General features: G+C 39.3%; 1 protein-coding gene across 1 annotated transcript in view; it reads left to right on the top strand.

Annotated features, from left to right (window-relative positions):
• The window catches only part of LOC115180838 (DNA (cytosine-5)-methyltransferase 3A), a gene marked incomplete in the record, with an annotated part of 117,184 nt that overhangs the window by 58,369 nt on the left and 31,700 nt on the right, over positions 1 to 27,115 (top strand). The window contains 5 exon segments of the mRNA XM_029742997.1: positions 8,961 to 9,120; positions 9,277 to 9,423; positions 15,612 to 15,656; positions 16,814 to 16,893; positions 16,975 to 17,087. Of these exon segments, the coding sequence (XP_029598857.1) occupies positions 8,961 to 9,120; positions 9,277 to 9,423; positions 15,612 to 15,656; positions 16,814 to 16,893; positions 16,975 to 17,087 (545 nt within the window).

Genomic DNA, 27,115 nt, shown 5'->3' with positions numbered 1-27,115 from the left:
AAACACATTATTAAACCACTACTCTACCACAACATATCTACAATACAACACATTATTACACCACTACATATCTACAATACAACACATTATTACACCACTACACTACCACTACATATCTACAATACAACACATTATTACAACACTACATATCTACAATACAACAAATTATTACACCACTACATATCTACAATACAACACATTATTACACCACTACACTACCACTACATATCTACAATACAACACATTATTACACCACTACACTACCACTACATATCTACAATACAACACAATATTACACCACTACTCTACCACTACATATCTACAATACAACACATTTTTATACCACTACACTACCACTACATATCTACAATACAGCAACATTATTACCACCACTACATATTTCTACAATACAGCACATTATTAAACCACTACTCTACCACTACATATCTACAATACAATACATTATTACACCACTACACTACCACTACATATCTACAATACAACACATTATTACACCACTACACTACCACTACATATCTACAATACAACACATTATTACACCACTACACTACCACTACATATCTACAATACACACATTATTACAACACCTACCATATCTACAATACAACAAATTATTACACCACTACATATCTACAATACAACACATTATTACACCACTACATATCTGCAATACAACACATTATTACACCACTACACTACCACTACATATCTACAATACAGCACATTATTACACCACTACATATCTACAATACAGCACATTATTAAACCACTACATATCTACAATACAATACATTATTACACCACTACTCTACCACTACATATCTACAATACAACACATTACTACACCAATACATATCTACAATACAACACATTATTAAACCACTACACTACCACTACATATCTACAATACAACACATTATTACACCACTACATATCTACAATAAAACACATTATTACACCACTACACTACCACTACATATCTACAATACAGCACATTATTACACCACTACATATCTACAATACAGCACATTATTAAACCACTACTCTACCACTACATATCTACAATACAATACATTATTACACCACTACTCTACCACTACATATCTACAATACAACACCATTACTACACCACTACATATCTACAATACAACACATTATTTAAACCACTACACTACCACTACATATCTACAATACAACACATTATTACACCACTACACTACCACTACATATCTACAATACCACACATTATTACACCACTACACTACCACTACATATCTACAATACAACACAATATTATACCACTACACTACCACTACATATCTACAATACAGCACATTATTACACCACTACATATCTACAATACAGCACATTATTAAACCACTACTCTACCACTACATATCTACAATACAATACATTATTACACCACTACACTACCACTACATATCTACAATACAACACATTATTACACCACTACACTACCACTACATATCTACAATACAACACATTATTACACCACTACACTACCACTACATATCTACAATACAACACATTATTACAACACTACGTATCTACAATACAACAAATTATTACACCACTACATATCTACAATACAACACATTATTACACCACTACATATCTACAATACAACACATTATTACACCACTACACTACCACTACATATCTACAATACAGCACATTATTACACCACTACATATCTACAATACAGCACATTATTAAACCACTACTCTACCACTACATATCTACAATACAATACATTATTACACCACTACTCTACCACTACATATCTACAATACAACACATTACTACACCAATACATATCTACAATACAACACATTATTAAACCACTACACTACCACTACATATCTACAATACAACACATTATTACACCACTACATATCTACAATACAACACATTATTACACCACTACACTACCACTACATATCTACAATACAGCACATTATTACACCACTACATATCTACAATACAGCACATTATTAAACCACTACTCTACCACTACATATCTACAATACAGCACATTATTACACCACTACATATCTACAATACAGCACATTATTAAACCACTACTCTACCACTACATATCTACAATACAATACATTATTACACCACTACACTACCACTACATATCTACAATACAACACATTATTACACCACTACACTACCACTACATATCTACAATACAACACATTATTACACCACTACACTACCACTACATATCTACAATACAACACATTATTACAACACTACATATCTACAATACAACAAATTATTACACCACTACATATCTACAATACAACACATTATTACACCACTACATATCTACAATACAACACATTATTACACCACTACACTACCACTACATATCTACAATACAGCACATTATTACACCACTACATATCTACAATACAGCACATTATTAAACCACTACTCTACCACTACATATCTACAATACAATACATTATTACACCACTACTCTACCACTACATATCTACAATACAACACATTACTACACCAATACATATCTACAATACAACACATTATTAAACCACTACACTACCACTACATATCTACAATACAACACATTATTACACCACTACATATCTACAATACAACACATTATTACACCACTACACTACCACTACATATCTACAATACAGCACATTATTACACCACTACATATCTACAATACAGCACATTATTAAACCACTACTCTACCACTACATATCTACAATACAATACATTATTACACCACTACTCTACCACTACATATCTACAATACAATACATTATTACACCACTACTCTACCACTACATATCTACAATACAACACATTACTACACCACTACATATCTACAATACAACACATTATTAAACCACTACACTACCACTACATATCTACAATACAACACATTATTACACCACTACACTACCACTACATATCTACAATACCACACATTATTAAACCACTACACTACCACTACATATCTACAATACAACACATTATTAAACCACTACTCTACCACAACATATCTACAATACAACACATTATTACACCACTACATATCTACAATACAACACATTATTACACCACTACACTACCACTACATATCTACAATACAGCACATTATTACACCACTACATATCTACAATACAGCACATTATTAAACCACTACTCTACCACTACATATCTACAATACAATACATTATTACACCACTACTCTACCACTACATATCTACAATACAATACATTATTACACCACTACTCTACCACTACATATCTACAATACAACACATTACTACACCACTACATATCTACAATACAACACATTATTAAACCACTACACTACCACTACATATCTACAATACAACACATTATTACACCACTACACTACCACTACATATCTACAATACCACACATTATTAAACCACTACACTACCACTACATATCTACAATACAACACATTATTAAACCACTACTCTACCACAACATATCTACAATACAACACATTATTACACCACTACATATCTACAATACAACACATTATTACACCACTACACTACCACTACATATCTACAATACAACACATTATTACACCACTACACTACCACTACATATCTACAATACAACACATTATTACACCACTACACTACCACTACATATCTACAATACAACACATTACTACACTAATACATATCTACAATAAAACACATTATTACACCACTACTCTACCACTACATATCTACAATACAACACATTATTACACCACTACACTACCACTACATATCTACAATACAACACATTATTACAACACTACATATCTACAATACAACAAATTATTACACCACTACATATCTACAATACAACACATTATTACACCACTACATATCTACAATACAACACATTATTACACCACTACACTACCACTACATATCTACAATATAACACATTATTACACCACTACACCACCACTACATATCTACAACGCAACACATTATTACACCACTACACTACCACTACATATCTACAATACAACACATTATTACAACACTACATATCTACAATACAACAAATTATTACACCACTACATATCTACAATACAACACATTATTACACCACTACACTACCACTACATATCTACAATACAACACATTATTACACCACTACACTACCACTACATATCTACAATACAACACAATATTACACCACTACTCTACCACTACATATCTACAATACAACACATTATTATACCACTACACTACCACTACATATCTACAATACAGCACATTATTACACCACTACATATCTACAATACAGCACATTATTAAACCACTACTCTACCACTACATATCTACAATACAATACATTATTACACCACTACACTACCACTACATATCTACAATACAACACATTATTACACCACTACACTACCACTACATATCTACAATACAACACATTATTACACCACTACACTACCACTACATATCTACAATACAACACATTATTACAACACTACATATCTACAATACAACAAATTATTACACCACTACATATCTACAATACAACACATTATTACACCACCACATATCTACAATACAACACATTATTACACCACTACACTACCACTACATATCTACAATACAGCACATTATTACACCACTACATATCTACAATACAGCACATTAATAAACCACTACTCTACCACTACATATCTACAATACAATACATTATTACACCACTACTCTACCACTACATATCTACAATACAACACATTACTACACCAATACATATCTACAATACAACACATTATTAAACCACTACACTACCACTACATATCTACAATACAACACATTATTACACCACTACACTACCACTACATATCTACAATACAACACATTATTACAACACTACATATCTACAATACAACAAATTATTACACCACTACATATCTACAATACAACACATTATTACACCACCACATATCTACAATACAACACATTATTACACCACTACACTACCACTACATATCTACAATACAGCACATTATTACACCACTACATATCTACAATACAGCACATTATTAAACCACTACTCTACCACTACATATCTACAATACAATACATTATTACACCACTACTCTACCACTACATATCTACAATACAACACATTACTACACCACTACATATCTACAATACAACACATTATTAAACCACTACACTACCACTACATATCTACAATACAACACATTATTACACCACTACACTACCACTACATATCTACAATACCACACATTATTAAACCACTACACTACCACTACATATCTACAATACAACACATTATTAAACCACTACTCTACCACAACATATCTACAATACAACACATTATTACACCACTACACCACCACTACATATCTACAACACAACACATTATTACACCACTACACTACCACTACATATCTACAATACAACACATTATTACAACACTACATATCTACAATACAACAAATTATTACACCACTACATATCTACAATACAACACATTATTACACCACTACACTACCACTACATATCTACAATACAACACATTATTACACCACTACACTACCACTACATATCTACAATACAACACAATATTACACCACTACTCTACCACTACATATCTACAATACAACACATTTTTATACCACTACACTACCACTACATATCTACAATACAGCACATTATTACACCACTACATATCTACAATACAGCACATTATTAAACCACTACTCTACCACTACATATCTACAATACAATACATTATTACACCACTACACTACCACTACATATCTACAATACAACACATTATTACACCACTACACTACCACTACATATCTACAATACAACACATTATTACAACACTACACTACCACTACATATCTACAATACAACACATTATTATAACACTACATATCTACAATACAACAAATTATTACACCACTACATATCTACAATACAACACATTATTACACCACTACATATCTACAATACAACACATTATTACACCACTACACTACCACTACATATCTACAATACAGCAAATTATTACACCACTACATATCTACAATACAGCACATTATTAAACCACTACTCTACCACTACATATCTACAATACAATACATTATTACACCACTACTCTACCACTACATATCTACAATACAACACATTACTACACCAATACATATCTACAATACAACACATTATTAAACCACTACACTACCACTACATATCTACAATACAACACATTATTACACCACTACACTACCACTACATATCTACAATACCACACATTATTAAACCACTACACTACCACTACATATCTACAATACAACACATTATTACACCACTACACTACCACTACATATCTACAATACAACACATTATTAAACCACTACTCTACCACAACATATCTACAATACAACACATTATTACACCACTACATATCTACAATACAACACATTATTACACCACTACACTACCACTACATATCTACAATACAACACATTATTACACCACTACACTACCACTACATATCTACAATACAACACATTATTACACCACTACACTACCACTACATATCTACAATACAACACATTACTACACCAATACATATCTACAATAAAACACATTATTACACCACTACTCTACCACTACATATCTACAATACAACACATTATTACACCACTACACTACCACTACATATCTACAATACAACACATTATTACACCACTACACTACCACTACATATCTACAATACAACACATTATTACACCACTACACTACCACTACATATCTACAATACAACACATTATTACACCACTACATATCTACAATACAACACATTATTACACCACTACATATCTACAATACAACACATTATTACACCACTACACTACCACTACATATCTACAATACAACACATTATTACACCACTACATATCTACAATACAACACATTATTACACCACTACATATCTACAATACAACACATTATTACACCACTACATATCTACAATACAACAAATTATTACACCACTACTCTACCACTACATATCTACAATACAACACATTATTACACCACTACACTACCACAACATATCTACAATACAACACATTATTACACCACTACATATCTACAATACAACAAATTATTACACCACTACTCTACCACTACATATCTACAATACAACACATTATTACACCACTACACTACCACTACATATCTACAATACAACACATTACTACACCACTACACTACCACTACATATCTACAATACCACACATTATTACACCACTACATATCTACAATACAACACATTATTAAACCACTACACTACCACTACATATCTACAATACAATACATTATTACACCACTACATATCTACAATACAATACATTATTACACCACTACATATCTACAATACAACACATTATTACACCACTACACTACCACTACATATCTACAATACAACACATTACTACACCACTACACTACCACTACATATCTACAATACAACACATTACTACACCACCACACTACCACTACATATCTACAATACCACACATTATTACACCACTACATATCTACAATACCACACATTATTACACCACTACACTACCACTACATATCTACAATACAATACATTACTACACCACTACACTACCACTACATATCTACAATACCACACATTATTACACCACTACATATCTACAATACAACACATTATTAAACCACTACACTACCACTACATATCTACAATACAATACATTATTACACCACTACATATCTACAATACAATACATTATTACACCACTACATATCTACAATACAACACATTATTACACCACTACACTACCACTACATATCTACAATACAACACATTATTATTATTATAATTATGTGTTGTATTGTAGATATGTAGTGGTGTAATAATGTGTTGTATTGTAGATGTGTAGTGGTAGAGTAGTGGTGTAATAATGTGTTGTATTGTAGATATGTAGTGGTAGTGTAGTGGTGTAATAATGTGTTGTATTGTAGATATGTAGTGGTAGTGTAGTGGTTTAATAATGTGTTGTATTGTAGATATGTAGTGGTGTAATAATGTATTGTATTGTAGATATGTAGTGGTACTGTAGTGGTGTAATAATGTGTTGTATTGTAGATATGTAGTGGTGTAATAATGTGTTGTATATTAGATATGTAGTGTAGTGGTGTAATAATGTGTTGTATTGTAGATATGTAGTGGTGTAATAATGTGTTGTATTGTAGTGGTAGTGTAGTGGTGTAGTAATGTGTTGTATTGTAGATATGTAGTGGTGTAATAATGTGTCACAGTAATAGCTGATGTGTATAGTGTTGAGTCATCTGCATACATAGACAGACTGGCTTTACTCAGATCCAGTGGCATGTTGTTAGTAAAGATTTAAAAAGCAAGGGGCCTAAACAGCTACCCTGGGGAATTCCTGATTCTACCTAGATTATGTTGGAGAGGCTTCCATTAAAGAACACCTCTGTGTTCTGTTAGACAGGTAACTCTTTATCCACATTGTAGCAGGGGGTGTAAAGCCATAACACATACGTTTTTCCAGCAGTAGACTATGATCGATAATGTCAAAAGCCGCACTGAATTCTAACAAAACATCCCCCACATTGTTTTTATCATCAATTTCTCTAAGACAATCTTCAGTCATTTGTGCTGTGCTGTGCTTTGCTGTGCTGTGCTGTGCTGTGCTTGTTGAATGTCCTTCCCTATAAGCGTGCTGAAACTCTGTTGTCAATTTTTTTACTGTATGTGTGTGTGTGTGTGTGTGTGTGTGTGTGTGTGTGTGTGTGTGTGTGTGTGTGTGTGTGTGTGTGTGTGTTTAGGTGGCGAGCAAGCGTGCCGGCAGGCCTCTCCCCTCTTGTGATGGTGGTGATGATGCAGAGGGTGGGGGGGCGGAGCTGCAGAAGCAGAACAGGAAGTTGATAGAATGGGCCATGACAGGCTTCCTGCCCAGCGGACCTCAGAGTCTGGACCCCCCTGATGGTACACATACACACACACAAACACACACACACACAAACACACACACACAAACACACACACACACACACACACACACACACACACACACACACACACACACACACACACATAAACACACATAAGTAAGTGTTTCCTGTTGTTTGACCCTCCCCCCAGAGGAGAGACACCCATATAAGGATGTGTATCCTGAGATGTGGGTGGAGCCAGAGGAAGCTTACACCCCGCCCCCTCCGACCAAGAGGCCCCGCAAGAACGTTGCTGAGAAACCCAAGATCAGAGAGGTCATCGATGAGGGGACTAGAGGTATACACACACGCTAAAGTCTCTACTCAGTCCGACTCTTTAAAGTTGTAATAGTAGAATGCACTAGGTGGGTACTGCCTCATCAGTTCCTCTTGTCATGTCAGTCATTACAGACCTTAGAGAGATATTTATAACTTGTCAGAAATGTCCAGATCAACTAGCTCATGGTAGTGCTCCAGTCCCAGGAACATCAAACTGTTTTAGAGACTGACAGACAGGGTCTGGTAGTGCTCCAGTCCCAGGAACATCAAACTGTTTTAGAAACTGACAGACAGGGTCTAGTAGTGCTCCAGTCCCAGGAACATCAAACTGTTTTAGAGACTGACAGACAGGGTCTGGTAGTGCTCCAGTCCCAGCAACATCAAACTGTTTTAGAGACTGACAGACAGGGTCTGGTAGTGCTCCAGTCCCAGCAACATCAAACTGTTTTAGAGACTGACAGACAGGGTCTGGTAGTGTTCCAGTCCCAGCAACATCAAACTGTTTTAGAGACTGACAGACAGACAGGGTCTGGTAGTGCTCCAGTCCCAGCAACATCAAACTGTTTCTGAGACTGACAGACAGGGTCTGGTAGTGCTCCAGACCCAGCAACATCAAACTGTTTTAGAGACTGACAGACAGGGTCTGGTAGTGCTCCAGGCCCAGCAACATCAAACTGTTTTAGAGACTGACAGACAGGGTCTGGTACTCCTCCAGTCCCAACAACATCAAACTGTTTTAGAGACTGACAGACAGGGTCTGGTAGTGCTCCATTCCCAGCAACATCAAACTGTTTTAGAGACTGACAGACAGGGTCTGGTAGCGCTCCAGTCCCAGCAACATCAAACTGTTTTAGAGACTGACAGACAGGGTCTGGTAGTGCTCCATCCCAGCAACATCAAACTGTTTTAGAGACTGACAGACAGGGTCTGGTAGTGCTCCAGTCCCAGCAATATCAAACTGTTTTAGAGACTGACAGACAGGGTCTGGTAGTGCTCCAGTCCCAGCAACATCAAACTGTTTTAGAGACTGACAGACAGGGTCTGGTAGTGCTCCAGTCCACTCCGTCTTCTGTGAGTTTATACAAACTGTCATCTCCTATCAGTCTTACTATCAGAAAACGCGGTTGTAACGTTAATCATTTATGTTAATTTAACTCCACCTTCTAGTGAGTTTATATAAACGGTTTTCTGCTACTGATAGATTGGAGACTGTCAGAAAACACGGTTGGAACGTTAATCATTTGGTTTTCTATTCCATTGGTTACCTCGACAACTATGATAAAATCATTGTGTTGGGAGATTTTAATATTCATGTTGACAAAGAGACTGACTCCAAGGCCATTGAATTTATGAATCTTTTGAGCTCTATGGACTTTATTCAACATGTTACTGGGCCCACCCATAACCACAGCCATACTCTGGACCTGGTTATTACCAAAGGGCTTTCTACTGGGCCCACCCATAACCACAGCCATACTCTGGACCTGGTTATTACCAAGGGGCTTTCTACTGGGCCCACCCATAACCACAGCCATACTTTGGACCAAGGGGCTTTCTATTGACATATCCTCTATTGTTGATGTTGCTTTATCTGATCACCACTGGGGATTTATACGACCTTGTTGCCCATAGAACAGGGTAATACTGAACGCAGTATTAAGAAACACTATTTTACCTCTGAAGTTGATACAGATTTTATTGAGTGTATGAACAATACTCCACCACCTATTCTGCCTTCCTCTTGTGATGGTTGATAACTTCAATAGTAAATGAAAGGCAACCAATGATGCCATAGCTCCAGTAAGGTTGAAAATGACACATCCAAACAGAGAGTCCCTTGGATTAGTGAGGAAACTAATCAATTAAAGAGAAATTGCAGAAAGGCAGAGCGGAAGTGGAGAAAGTCAAAATTGCAGGTCCATTATGATATTCTGAGAGAGCAACTTGGCATGTACAGTTGAAGTCAGAAGTTTACATACACCTTAGCCAAATACATTTAACCTCAGTTTTTCACAATTCCTGACATTTCATCCTAGTAAAAAATCCCTGTTTTAGGCCAGTTAGGATCACCACTTTATTTTAAGAATGTGAAATGTGAGAATAATAGTAGAGAGAATGATTTATTTCAGCATTTGTTTCTTTCATCACATTCCCAGTGGGTCAGAAGTTTACATACACTCAATTAGTATTTGGTAGCATTGCCTTTAAATTGTTTAACTTGGTTCAAACGTTTCGGGTAGCCTTCCACAAGCCTCCCACAAAAAGTTGGGTGAATTTTTTCCCATTCCTCCTGACAGAGCTGGTGTAACTGAGTCAGGTTTGTAGGCCTCCTTGCTCGCACACACTTTCTCAGTTCTGCCCACAAATTTTCTATGGGATTGTGATGGCCACTCCAATACCTTGACTTTGTTGTCCTTAAGCCATTTTGCCACAACTTTGGAAGTATGCTTGAGGTCATTGTCCATTTGGAAGACCCATTCGGGGCAGCAGGTAGCCTAGTGGTTAGAGCGTTGGACTAGTTACCGGAAGGTTGCAAGATCGAATCCCCGCCAACCCCTCTTTTACACTACTGCTACTCTCTGTTCATCATATATGCATAGTCACTTTAACCATATCTACATGTACATACTACCTCAAATCAGCCTGACTAACCGGTGTCTTTATGTAGCCTCGCTACTGTTATAGCCTCACTACTGTTATTTTTCACTGTCTTTTTACTGTTGTTTTTATTTCTTTACTTACCTATTGTTCACCTAATACCTTTTTTGCACTTTTGGTTAGAGCCTGTAAGTAAGCATTTTACTGTAAGGTCTACACCTGTTGTATTCGGCGCACGTGGCAAATAAACTTTGATTTTATTTTATTTGTCCTTGTACTCTTAAATTTAAGCGCTGCATTCGACACTGTTGTCCTTCTGGAGAGGTGGTTGGCCTCTCCAGTCCTGTTCTAAATGGAGAGGTGGTTGGTCTCTCTGGTCCTGTTCTAAATGGAGAGGTGGTTGGCCTCTCTGGTCCTGTTCTAAATGGAGAGGTGGTTGGCCTCTCTGGTCCAGTTCTAAATGGAGAGGTGGTTGGCCTCTCTGGTCCTGTTCTAAATGGAGAGGTGGTTGGCCTCTCCAGTCCTGTTCTAAATGGAGAGGTGGTTGGCCTCTCTGGTCCTGTTCTAAATGGAGAGGTGGTTGGCCTCTCTGGTCCTGTTCTAAATGGAGAGGTGGTTGGCCTCTCTGGTCCAGTTCTAAATGGAGAGGTGGTTGGCCTCTCCGGTCCTGTTCTAAATGGAGAGGTGGTTGGCCTCTCTGGTCCTGTTCTAAATGGAGAGGTGGTTGGCCTCTCTGGTCCAGTTCTAAATGGAGAGGTGGTTGGCCTCTCTGGTCCTGTTCTAAATGGAGAGGTGGTTGGCCTCTCCAGTTCTGTTCTAAATTGAGAGGTGGTTGGCCTCTCTGGTCCTGTTCTAAATGGAGAGGTGGTTGGCCTCTCTGGTCCAGTTCTAAATGGAGAGCTGGTTGGCCTCTCTGGTCCAGTTCTAAATGGAGAGGTGGTTGGCCTCTCTGGTCCAGTTCTAAATGGAGAGGTGGTTGGCCTCTCTGGTCCTGTTCTAAATGGAGAGGTGGTTGGCCTCTCCAGTCCTGTTCTAAATGGAGAGGTGGTTGGCCTCTCCAGTCCTGTTCTAAATGGAGAGGTGGTTGGCCTTTCTGGTCCAGTTCTAAATGGAGAGGTGGTTGGCATATCTGGTCCAGTTCTAAATGGAGAGGTGGTTGGCCTCTCCAGTCCTGTTCTAACTGTTCTAAATGGAGAGGTGGTTGGCCTCTCCAGTCCTGTTCTAAATGGAGAGGTGGTTGGCCTCTCTGGTCCTGTTCTAAATGGAGAGGTGGTTGGCCTCTCTGGTCCAGTTCTAAATGGAGAGGTGGTTGGCCTCTCCAGTTCTGTTCTAAATGGAGAGGTCGTTGGCCTCTCTGGTCCTGTTCTAAATAGAGAGGTGGTTGGCCTCTCCAGTCCAGTTCTAAATGGAGAGGTGGTTGGCCTCTCTGGTCCAGTTCTAAATGGAGAGGTGGTTGGCCTCTCCAGTCCTGTTCTAACTGTTCTAAATGGAGAGGTGGTTGGCCTCTCCAGTCCTGTTCTAAATGGAGAGGTGGTTGGCCTCTCTGGTCCTGTTCTAAATGGAGAGATGGTTGGCCTCTCTGGTCCAGTTCTAAATGGAGAGGTAGTTGGCCTCTCCAGTCCTGTTCTAAATGGAGAGCTGGTTGGCCTCTCCAGTCCTGTTCTAAATGGAGAGGTGGTTGGCCTCTCTGGTCCAGTTTTAAACTGGTTTAGGACCTATTTAACCATCAAGAGTTTTTTGTCACTCTTGGTGAACATAACTCAGATAAAATACATGTAACGTGGTGTTCCACAAGGTTCTATTTTGGGTCTGGTACTGTTCAGTTTATATATGTTACCCCTTGGCAGCATTATCAGAAAGCACAGCTTTGATTTTGGGTCTGGTACTGTTCAGTTTATATATGTTACCCCTTGGCAGCGTTATCAGAAAGCGCAGCATTGATTTTCACTGCTATGCAGATGATACACAACTTTACATTTCTGTCACCCAAGGATTTTAGCTCCATGGATAAATTATTAGACCCTATTAATCATTTAAATAATTGGATGGCTCCAACTTCCTCCAGCTAAATCAAGACAAGACCGAGGTACTTATTGTTGGAGCCAAAGCACAGAGAGAGAATCTGGCCTCAAGTTTTAAGTCATGGGCAATAAAGATGAAATACCAGGTAAAATACCAGGTAAAATCTGAATTAAATTTTGAAACACACGTTAGGAATGTGACCAAAATACATTTTTACCACCTGAGGAACAAGGTGAGATTCATCTATGCTTTTATTACAAGTAGGCTTGTTAGCAAGATAGTGCCGACAGACATGGCTCCTAAGCAACTTTGCAGTATTTAGTACTGTAATATTTAGTATTTAGTATTTAACCTGAGGGGGACCAAGAGGCATGGCCTCCATTATCTGGAATAGCCTGCCAGAGAACCTGAGGGGGACCAAGAGGCATGGCCTCCATTATCTGGAATAGCCTACCAGAGAACGTGAGGGGGGCCAAGAGGCATGGAGAGGCCACCATTATCTGGAATAGCCTGCCAGAGAACCTGAGGGGGGCCAAGAGGCATGGAGAGGCCTCCATTTTCTGGAATAGCCTGCCAGAGAACCTGAGGGGGGCGAAGAGGCATGGCCTCCATTATCTGGAATAGCCTGCCAGAGAACCTGAGGGGGGCCAAGAGGCATGGCCTCCATTATCTGGAATAGCTGCCAGAGAACCTGAGGGGGACCAAGAGGCATGGCCTCCATTATCTGGAATAGCCTGCCAGAGAACCTGAGGGGGACCAAAACTAAATTTAAAAGAGATCTTAAAACACACCTTTTTAACTTAGCTTTTCCTCAGGGTTTTTTTGTGTGTAGTAAATATTTCAGCTTTTAGTTTGCTGTGTTTTATTAGTTTTTTTCCTGTTAAGCACATTGCGTTCCAGTCTGAAATGGGCTGTATAAATAAAGCTTGATTTGATGTCATTGGCTACTCACGACAGTCACAGATACTCGTTTAATGAGACGCAATCTGAGGGCTACCGATCCCTTCTTTGAGCAGTCCCAGGCGTCCCAATATTTTGAAACATGTTTGATTTGAACAAGTTTTGAGAATGGTGATCAGCAATAGCCAATGAGAGCTCGCAAGGAGAAGATGCCAGTGATATGATGATGTTGTTTTTAATCAGCCAGAATGTGTAGACTCTGGAGCAGGAGACATGACTACTACTAGTGTGCGTTTTTACTTGCCTTTAACCAAAGCCAAAGTGTCAAATCATAACAGCTCTGAAGTTCACAAGTAATGTTATTCAATTCAAAAATGTCACCTCTGTATGGCAATTGTGAATGTCTGACTGAAAACGTTTATAATGTTGCTTTGAGCCACAGCTCGTTGTAGCTACATTAACAATCTAATCACATCATCACATCATTGTTTTCGCAAGATGTCGTGGTGGTATGGAGAATCAAGTGAAGGATCTTGTAATGTGTCTGTGCCAGATCGTTTAGTGTGAACAACACTACATTGACAAGACAAAAAAAAAACGACTGGCAAGGCAGTGAGATGCACAGCGATGTTAGGATTTTGAAAGTTGTGTAGTGTACACTCGGCATAAGATTTTGTTGTGTTTCAGAGAGACTCATCCAAGAGATCAGACAGAAGACCAGGAACATGGAAGGTAAACATCTCTATCTCTACTGTAGTTCTACAATCTTTATTCTAGTTCTACTATCTCTACTGTAGTTCTACAATCTTTATTCTAGTTCTACTATCTATACTGAAGTTCTACAGTCTTTCTTCTAGTTCTACAATCTCTACTGAAGTTCTACAGTCTTTATTCTAGTTCTACTATCTCTACTGAAGTTCTACAGTCTTTATTCTAGTTCTACTATGTCTCCTGAAGTTCTACAATCTTTATTCTAGTTCTACTATCTCTACTGAAGTTCTACAGTCTTTATTCTAGTTCTACTATCTCTCCTGAAGTTCTACAGTCTTTATTCTAGTTCTACTCTCTACTGAAGTTCTACAGTCTTTATTCTAGTTCTACTATCTCTACTAAAGTTCTACAGTCTTTATTCTAGTTCTACTATCTCTACTGAAGTTCTACAGTCTTTATTCTAGTTATACTATCTCTCCTGAAGTTCTACAATCTTTATTATAGTTCTACTATCTCTACTGAAGTTCTACAGTCTTTATTCTAGTTCTACTATTTCTACTGAAGTTCTACAGTCTTTATTCTAGTTCTACTATCTCTCCTGAAGTTCTACAATCTTTATTCTAGTTCTACTATCTCTACTGTAGTTCTACTATCTCTACTGTAGTTCTACTGTATCTGTTCTAGTTCTACTCTCTCTACTGTAGTTGTATTATCTCATCTGTCTCTACTGTAGTTCTACTATCTCCACTGTAGTTATATCTCTACTGTAGTTCTACTGTATCTACTGTAGACGTACTGTGTACTATAGTTTTACTATCTCTACTCTAGTTCTACTATCTCTACTCTAGTTCTACTATCTCTACTGTAGTTCTGCTATCTTTACTTTAGTTATACTATCTCCACTGTAGTTCTATCTCTACTTTAGTTCTACTGTATCTACTGTAGACATACTGTGTACTATAGTTTTACTATCTCTACTCTAGTTTTACTATCTCTACTCTAGGTCTACTATCTCTACTGTAGTTATACTGTATCTACTGTATATTTAGTCTCTACTCTAGGTCTACTATCTCTACTGTAGTTCTATTATCTCCACTTCTTGCTAACATTTCATGACTTCTATGTGTGTGTGTTTGTGTGTGTGTATTTTATTTGTATGTATGTGTGTGTGTGTGTAGATATCTGTATCTCCTGTGGTAGCCTCAACGTCTCTCTGGAACACCCTCTCTTCATCGGAGCCATGTGTCAGAGCTGCAAGGTAAAGAGACCCGCCCTCTGTAAGAGTTTGTATTGTCTATAGAACTGTTCCTGGAGTTTAAAGGTGTGTGGGTGTGTGTAGAACTGTTTTCTGGAGTGTGCGTACCAATACGATGATGATGGATACCAGTCGTACTGCACTATCTGCTGTGGAGGACGGGAGGTCTTGATGTGTGGAAACAACAACTGCTGCAGGTCAGCGCACACACACACACATACTTTACTATTTCTACTATATCTACTCTAGTTCAACTATATTCTAGTTCTACTCATCTCTACTGTAGTTCTACTGTCTCTACCGTAATTATCTGTTCTCAAGTTCTACTGTCTACTGTAATTATACAATATTTACTGTAGTTCTACTATCTTACTGTAGTTATTCTATCTTTATTTTAGTTATACTACCTCCACTGTAGTTCTACTATCTCTACTGTAGTTCTTCTATTTTTACTGTAGTTGTACTATCTTTACTGTAGTTCTGTCGCCACTGTAGTTCTACTATCTCTACAGTAGTTCTTCTATTTTTACTGTAATTGTACTATCTTTACTGTAGTTCTGTCGCCACTGTAGTTCTACTATCTCTACAGTAGTTGTACTATCTTTACTGTAGTTCTGTCGCCACTGTAGTTCTACTATCTCTACAGTAGTTCTACTATCTCTACTGTAGTTCTATCTTTACTTTAGTTATACTACCTCCACTGTAGTTCTACTATCTCTACAGTAGTTATTCTATCTTTACTGTAGTTCTGCTATCTCCACTGTAGTTCTAACAGGCTGATTGGTAGGCTATTTGAGCCAGTAAAGGGGGCTTTACTATTCTTAGGTAGCGGAATGAATTTTGCTTCCCTCCAGGTCTAAGGGCACACTTTCTAGTAGGCTTAGATTGAAGATATGGCAAATAAGAGTGGCAATATGGTCCTCTATTATCCTCAGTAATTTTCCGTCCAAGTTGTCAGACCCCGGTGGCTTGTCATTGTTGATAGACAACAATAACTATTTCCCCTCTTCCACATTCACTTTTCGTGAATCAAAAGCTCCAAAGCTTTTTACTATCCTTCTTTATGTCATTCATCTTTGTTTCATAGTATAGTTTTTTCTTCTTTTTATTCAGTTTAGTCACATGGTTTCTCAATTTGCAGTACATTTGCCAATCGGTTGTGCAGCCAGACCTATTTGACATTCCTTTTGCCTCATCTCTCTCAATTATACAATTTGTGACCGACTGGCTTGATTCGGTCTTATGTAGCAACATTTGAAATTGTGTTTTTTACATTGGATAAAAGTAGAGACTCAGAGCTAGAAAATTGTTTATTTGTCACGACTTCCACCGAAGGTGGCTCCTCTCCCTGTGCTCGGCGGTCGTCGTCGCCGGCCTACTAGCTGCCACCGATTCATTTTTTCCTTTTCGTTTGTGTCTGTCTGTTTTGTTTTACACCTGTGTCCTATTAGTTCATTTCAGCGGGTTTATTAACCTCCGCTGCCTGCTAGTCTTTGTGGGGGATTATTTGCTGTTGTTGCTCTGCTAGGGGTGTGTGTTTGGGTGGGTTTATTAACCTCCGCTGCCTGCTAGTCTTTGTGGGGGATTATTTGCTGTTGTTGCTCTGCTAGGGGTGTGTGTTTGGGTGGGTTTATTAACCTCCGCTGCCTGCTAGTCTTTGTGGGGGATTATTTGCTGTTGTTGCTCTGCTAGGGGTGCGTGTTTGCGACACAGGGTTTTTTTCTCCTCACGGTCGTGTTGTACCATTTGTAGTGTATTTAGGAGTAGAGGTTTCTCCTCCGTGTGTTATGTTTACTTCCCTGTGTGTGGCGACTTCGTTGGGTGTGTTTCCTCACCTGTTGTTGTCTTGTTTGGGACGTTCTAATAAACATTTGTGCTTCTGGAACTCCTTGCTCTCCTGCTCCTGACTCTTGCACCTACCTCTCTTAGGAGGCACGTAACTTTATTATACACTACAGTTGAGGAACAATGGGGAAGTAATTCTGCTTTGAAAGTTGATAAACTTGTAACCTCACTTTTGAGAAAATGGCCATTAAATGTTTTGGTACCTACTGGAGAACTCTTCTTTGTCTACACCTGTTATGCATGCCTCTTGGAGGGAACGCAACACCCTGATACACTCAACTCCCTGTGGAGTGAAAGAGGTATGTGATTGTAGGTGGAGGTAAAGAGGTATGTGACTGTAGGTGGAGGTAAAGAGGTATGTGATTGTAGGTGCGGGTATGTGATTGTAGGTGCGGGTAAGGATGACAGAGGCAGATAATATTACCATTTACAGGGAATTTATTTCCTTCACACGGTAATGTGGGGAAAAGGGGTTGGATGGAACCAAAGCAAAGAAAGTAAAAGTTAAAGAGCCCCCTCTCCTACCTTACCTGCCTACCCACTACTTACATACATGAAGGGAACATTTTGGCATTTGCTGTATGATTTATGAGAAACTCCATATTGCAAATGTACGGTCCCTTACTAGACGTCCGCGAATGTTTCTAAAATTGCCAGATCTTTCGGGAAGTCATCAAACGAAGTCTCTCGAACATTCGGTTTCCGCTTTATAAAATTTTCAAATTTTGGTATTTTTTCCACTGTCCCGGTAAGTTCCATCAGTTGGCGAATGGAATCATATTGCAAATGTACAAAACATCACCAATCACGACATGGCCATTTCTCCTAAATGGAAGACTTTAACCTCTCTAGGGTCGGCGGGACGAAATCGTCCCACCTACGTAACAGCCAGTGGAATCCTGTGGCGCGTTATTCAAATACCTTAGAAATGCTATTACTTCAATTTCTCAAACATATGACTCTTTTACAGCATTTTAAAGACAAGACTCTCGTTAATCTAACCACACTGTCCGATTTCAAAAAGGCTTTACAACGAAAGCAAAACATTAGATTATGTCAGCAGAGTACCCAGCCAGAAATAATCAGACACCCATTTTTCAAGCTAGCATATAATGTCACAAAAACCCAAACCACAGCTAAATGCAGCACTAACCTTTGATGATCTTCATCAGATGACACACCTAGGACATTATGTTATACAATGCATGCATGTTTTGTTCAATCAAGTTCATATTTATATTAAAAAAACAGCTTTTTACATTAGCATGTGACGTTCAGAACTAGCATACCCCCCGCAAACTTCCGGTGAATTTACAAAAAATTTACAAAATTACTCACGATAAACGTTCACAAAAAGCATAACAATTATTTTAAGAATTATAGATACAGAACTCCTCTATGCACTCGATATGTCCGATTTTAAAATAGCTTTTCGGTGAAAGCACATTTTGCAATATTCTGAGTAGATAGCCCGGCATCACAGGGCTAGCTATTTAGACACCCAGCAAGTTTAGCACTCACCAAAGTCAGATTTACTATAAGAAAAATGTTATTACCTTTGGTGTTCTTTGTCAGAATGCACTCCCAGGACTTCTACTTCAATAACAAATGTTGGTTTGGTCCCAAATAATCCATAGTTATATCCAAATATCCTCTGTTTTGTTCGTGCGTTCAAGACACTATCCGAATGGTAAAGATGGGTGACGAGCACGACGCATTTCGTGACAAAAAATGTCTAAATATTCCATTACCGTACTTCGAAGCATGTTAACCGCTGTTTAAAATCAATTTTATGCCATTTTTCTCGTAAAAAAGTGATAATATTCCGACCGGGAATCTGTGTTTAGGATAAAAGACGAAAGAAAATAAAAGCATGGGGTCGACTCGTGCACGCGCCTAAGCCCATTGTCCTCTGATAGAGCACTTGCCAAAAGCGCTAGTGTGTTTCAGCCTGGGGATGGAATTACATCATTCAGCTTTTTCCCGGGTTCTGAGAGCCTATGGGAGCCATAGGAAGTGTCACGTAACAGCAGAGATCCCCTGTTTTGGATAGAGATGATCAAGGAGGGCAAGAAATGGTCAGACAGGCCACTTCCTGTAAGGAATCTTCTCAGGTTTTTGCCTGCCATATGAGTTCTGTTATACTCACAGACACCATTCAAACAGTTTTAGAAACTTTAGGGTGTTTTCTATCCGAAGCCAATAATTATATGCATATTCTAGTTACTGGGCAGGAGTAGTAACCAGATTAAATCGGGTATGTTTTTTATCCGGCCGTGTAAATACTGCCCCCTAGCCCTAACAGGTTAAAGACGAAACTTGGTGAGCATAGGTTTGGCATAATGGGCAGTTAGCCCCGAACAAGATGGTGTCGAGGCCTCAACGCTTTTTGAGTTAAGGCCATTTTTCCGGGTTAAAGGTAAAAAATGAACATAGAGCGCTAATTTGACCGCTTCACGTGAAAGTACATGAACCTACGGTGTCAGGAAAAAAAAGAACCAGACATTTATCTATCGTCATTTAAGAGAAATAATACTTTGTACAATTGGTGATGCTCAAAGAAATGTGTTTTTTCCCAAAAAAAGTTACAGATCCAGTTGCAGCGTGTTCAGACGAATCCGTTAAGGCTGATTTCGGAGCTCTGTGATTTTCTGTGATTTTCTGAAATAACACACACTCATTCAACCCTCTGTAAATCAGTCAGTTCTTAACGTAAAGACTTAAAACTCAAAATTCTGTAAGAGCCTACCCCAAGGAGGATATGTGTTCACTTTCAGGTTCCTGTGTCAACCGGAAGTGCTTTAAATTGGGGTCAAAGGGGCTGTTTCAAAGGGTTGAAAAGGTCAGATCTTTTCAAAACTTCATATGTGTGAATCGGCAACCCTCATGAACTGTAAATCAGTAATTTCTCCTGATAGATGTCAAAGAAAAAAACTCTCAAAAACACACACACACACACACAGACACACACAGACACACACACACACAAACACACACACACACACACACACACACACAGCAAGGATGGAGTGACACAGTGCGGTGCTTAAAGACACAGAGAGCCTGCAATGGCGTTGCCATTATCTCTAGGCTGTGACGAGTTCAACGAGTTGCCCCGCTTGACCGTAGCTCACTCGGTCTGAGCGCAGCGACCGTGAAAAAAAGTAGGCCCATAATGAAGCCTGGCCCTAGATTTCAGGTGCTTTTGGGTGACAGCGGGAGAACCGTTAGGGTTAGAAGCACAATTCTACCTCAGGAATGTTCCTGAGGTCCTCCCAATCTGTGCAAGCCTAACCTTGACCTTGTGGCATTAACCCATAACAGTGAAAAGAAGGTGTTTACATCAAACAGTTTGCAATAACTTCACTCCCCATAGGAATACATTGCCTGCTCCCCTAAATTCAACCTGAAGCCTATGTGGGTTATGAATGCCTTATGAACCTGTTTTCGATGACAATCCATCAGGCCAATATGAGGTCTACCTGTGTCGATTCTAAGCTTCCTGGAGCAACCGGAAGTAGTTAAATTCACCCTAAAGGTGTTTTGATATAACCAACCTGCAGTTTGTGATAATCACTGCATTCAACCCTGTGTAAATTAGTCAGTTCTTAACGTAAAGACTTTAAACTCAGGATTCTGTAAAAGTCTACCCCAATGAGGATATGTGTTTACTTTAAGCTTCCTGTGCCAACCGGAAGTGCCTTTAATTGGGGTCACAGTGTCTGTTTCGAAGGGTAAAAAAGTCACATCTTTCCAAAACTTCATATGTGTGACCTCATGAACTGTAAATAAGTCATTTCTCCCATCAGATTTCCAAGAAAAGCTCACACACAAACACAGCAAGGACGGAGTGACATAGTGTGGGGCTTACAGACACACAGAGCCTGAAATAGTTACCTTTGTTCGAACTATCAAAGAACCATCAGACCTAGAGCTCTGAAACTTTAGAAACCTGTTCTAGAGCTCAAGTCGATAGTGCACAGTGAGTTATGTGGCTCTAGAAGGTTCTCAGACCGGGAAACAGCCTCATACATTTGCAATAACTTCATTTTGACCATCACGAAAATGACAACATTTAGAAAAGTCCCAGAGTCGCAAGACTAGGTGCATTGAAACTACCTCGGCCTATAGAGACGGACCCTAACGTTTCTATCCGATAGCTCATTCAAGGACCCGGTAGCAACGCCCGGAATATGTGGATTTTCAGCACCAATTAAGGTCGCTGCTCGGGCCCCAAATGACCTTTCGAGCCGAAACTTGGGATTCGGGGTCGCTTCAGCTAGGCCTACACATAACTTCAAAATTGGACCCACAACTAGAACGTAACTATGTTTTTTTATGTTTTTATTATGGTTTAAATAGAAGGCACTGTGAATTTTGGGCCTGCTCTGAAATATGTGATAGCTGGCTTCTAAAGGAGTTGAAAAAAGTGGGTTTGGTGTCAGTTTGTATGAGTTTTGTGTCAGAATGATATTTAATTGACTGATGGACGGTGACTTGCTGGCTGGCTGACTTTTGCCCATTTGCAATATGTTTAAACAGTGATAGACCATCACCAAATTGACATTCTGAAATCAACACCAACGAGCGATGGAGAGGAACCACAATCACTGCCCGGCCATCCCGAGTTCATCGGGCCAGTCAATTTTGCATTTCTGCAGTATTTTTGAGCATGTCAAATTTGTGATGGTAAATGCCCATTGAAACATATTGCAAATGGACAGCCGTGCACCTGGTTAATGGAATGTTTTACCAGAAGCACATTTTTAAAATGGTTTTTAATGACTTTAGGTGGATGCAAGGGGTCTACCGTTGGGTAGGGAGCTCCCCCACCCTGGCCCATCCAATGGTCATTTTGGACATTTTTCAAAAAATCTTAAATAAATACAACAGAGTCCCACTTCCTCATCATACATGACAAATAGACCATCTAGGTTGATTCATGGCTTAAGATAGTGCTATACATAATTTGGGTGGTATAAATGCCATTTGGACATGGTTCACTGACTTTTGGGTTTGGAAACCGACTTCCTATGATCGTACATAGCAAATGGACTAACATCCTGATTTGGCATTTTCAATACTTTCATGTTGCATTTGGACATTTCTTATGGCATTTGACAATGGTTCACTGAATTTTGACTTTGACTTTTGACTTCCTATGAAATCATATTGCAAATAGACAAAACATATGCCTTATGAACAAGTAAAAAAACAATTATGACAATAAAATATGAAAAAAATATGTTCATACAGATCTTATACATGTATAATTGACCCCCCCAAAAAATCGAAAGAATTTCGAAAAACAGTCCAGAAAGCACTTTTTTAAGGGGGTGATAAGTTTTGGAATTTCTTTTCAAATTTTAAAAATTTGACACTTGGATCTTGACCTGATGTGCATTTGCAATATGAAAATTTACGGTGGAGCGCGCTCTCCATCTGTTGGATTTTTGCTGTGTTACACTTGGCATTTGCCATTTGCCATAACCTTTGAATGAAATGCCGTACATTGGAGTGGTATTGGACACCGTGTATATGTTTTGTACAGTGCCAATATGTTTCCATTAATTTTTGTCCTTTTCAGGGGATCTTCCCTTACTATTCTTAACGCCACCTATTGTGCTATTCAAAATACAGGGGGTGGTTCGCCCAGGTCTTACCTAGTGTGCATAGACAGAGTACATACTACGGGTATATGTATGCCGCAGGCCTCTTGCCTAAACACAGGTGCCTTCCCCTTTCCCCCTGGGAATAAAAACAGAATAATTACTAACGTAAAGTGAACAATTTCAATAATCACAAACACAGTCCTTTTGGCATACACGTACCTCAGCAGGACCAGCTACAAAATACTTGACAAAAACTATCTCTGAGCAACAACCAACACAGGACATCAAAGAAGCTCTTTCTCCTAACAAAGGAACTCTGGCTTTAATACAGCTGCACAAGGAGTTTGTAATTGCCGACAGCTGTATCCCCTGACAAGAGGGCAGGATATGACCTCCGATCTGCAATGGGGTCGACCAATCAGCTGCTTGGGGGAATCCAGGAAGCCATTTCCTGAAATACATACAGTACATACAAACCCACAACAACACAGAAACTGGGGAACGTAACACGCCCACCCCAAAACATGCACATTTCCAGTTTGCAATAACAAAACCCAACACGCATCCCCAGTTACTAAACCTGTGATTGAGCATCGATCACGTTCGCCGAACACTTCACATAGTGAATCTGTATATTGTATCCGCCCACCAGCTGGCGGTTCTGATTGTACATCTGCTTTAGAAACACTAAAGTATTATGGTCCGTGAAGACCAGTACAGGCAAGGCACTGGAGCCCACATATACCTCAAAGAACTGTAAGGCAATAAAGCGTCTCTTGTTCACTGGTGGAGTACCTTGACTGACACGAGTTGAACTTATGGGAGAAGAAACTGACGGGTCCATCCACTGCCTCTTCATCTTCCTGCAGGAGAACTGCTCCCACCCCCACTATACTAGCATCTACCTCCAACTTAAAAGGTTTGTCAAAGTTTGGGGGCGGCGAGCACTGGGACACTACAAAGTAGCGCTTTGGCGGACTCAAAAGCATAGTTACATTCCTGTGACCACTTAAATGGTACCTTCGGACTAAGCAGAGATGTAAGGGGAGCTACTACCGTTGAGAAATTCTTACAGAACGTACGATAGTACACTACCATCCCCAGGAATCTGCGCAACTGGCGGCGAGTTGTGGGAGCAGGAAAAGCAACAATTGCTTCCACTTTGCCAGTAACTGGACACACTTGACTTCGTCCCACCTGCTTCTCTAAGTAATTCACAGTAGCCTTCCCGAACTCACACTTGGCCAAATGGAGGGTTAAAGAAGCATTCTCTAACCGCTGAAACACTTTTCAAGGTGGTGAGATGATCAGACCAAGTAGACAAATGAATCACCACATCGTCAAGGTAAGCAGTACAATTTGGCACATCCGCGAACACAATGTTAACTAGGTGCTGAAAAGTATCAGGTGCTATACATATTCCAAAGGGCATCACAGTGTATTGTACAAAGTTATCAGGCATAACGAAAGCCGAGATGTCAGAAGCTCGAGAGGTCAGAGGCACCTGCCAATAACCTTTTAGCAAATCTAACTTACTAACGTAAGCAGCAGAGCCAATTCTATCAATGCAGTTTTCTACGCTGGGTAGAGGAAAATAATCAGACTTTCTAACGGCATTTGCACGACGATAGTCTGTACATAAGCGGGACGTACCGTCAGTTTTAGGAACAAGAATACACGGGGAACTCCAGGAGCTGTTACTGGGTTTTGCCATGTCATTCTGTAATAAATAAGCTACCTCACTTTTCATTACCTTCCTTTTCTTTGCATTAACCCGGTACGGATGCTGACGTATAGGAGCAGCATTCCCCACATCCACGACATGTTCCAAGATGGACGTGCGACTTGGAACATCTTTAAACACATTGAGAAAACTATTTATCAATAGGATACGATCATTAGTTGGATCGTTATCCAAATGTTCCATTTGAGAGGGTAACTTTTTCAGCATCTCCGAATTACATAAGCGTTCACACTGCTGTAACGTATGGCGTAACTCCAACCCGTCCTCCTTATCCTCCTCTAGGTCCCAGCCAGGCTTCAGCACCACCGCAGCCACACTGGAGACAGCGGGCTGGACCGGCTTACCTGAGGAGCTGTCTGGAGAATCACGCCATAATATGCTTTCAGCATGTTAACATGACACACACAGGAAGAACGCATACGATCTGGGTCTTTATCACATAATAATTTTCCACCAGATATGGCCCAGAAAAACGTGCCGACAGAGATGAGCCAGGAATTGGCAACAAAGCTAAAACTTGATCCCCTGGTGCAAAAGAACGGCCAACAGCCTCTGTCATAATGTAATTTCATGCATTTTTGAGATGAGGAGAGAGACCATCTCTCCTGAAGCCTCCCTCTTGTCATCTTTCAACAAGAAAATGTGTTTTCTCATTAAACCCTCCTTGACTAGCACCAAAAGCTCAACCTTTAGGGCTTTCTCAGGGATGAAGAGTCCATAATGGTCAGCTATAGCGCAAATGTCTACTTTACGCAACCCCTCCAAACGATCAACAGAGGGCGCTTCAATAAACTGGGAGACGGCTGAGGCAGCCATTTTGTACACTTGCAGCCTACTGAACACACAAACTAAACAAGTCATCCAAACTCACAACCTACCATCACACCTCAATCACCAAACACAGAGAGCTCAGAGCAGCAGGGTCCGGTGGGTTTAATGATCCCGAATGAGCCCCCATTATGTTACGCACGCCTCTTGGAGGAGGGAACGTAACAACACCCATTCAGCACCATTCACACCCTCT

Source organism: Salmo trutta, unplaced genomic scaffold (assembly GCF_901001165.1).
Source record: "Salmo trutta unplaced genomic scaffold, fSalTru1.1, whole genome shotgun sequence".
NCBI lineage: Eukaryota > Metazoa > Chordata > Actinopteri > Salmoniformes > Salmonidae > Salmo > Salmo trutta.
This window is presented reverse-complemented; position numbering and strand designations above follow the sequence as displayed.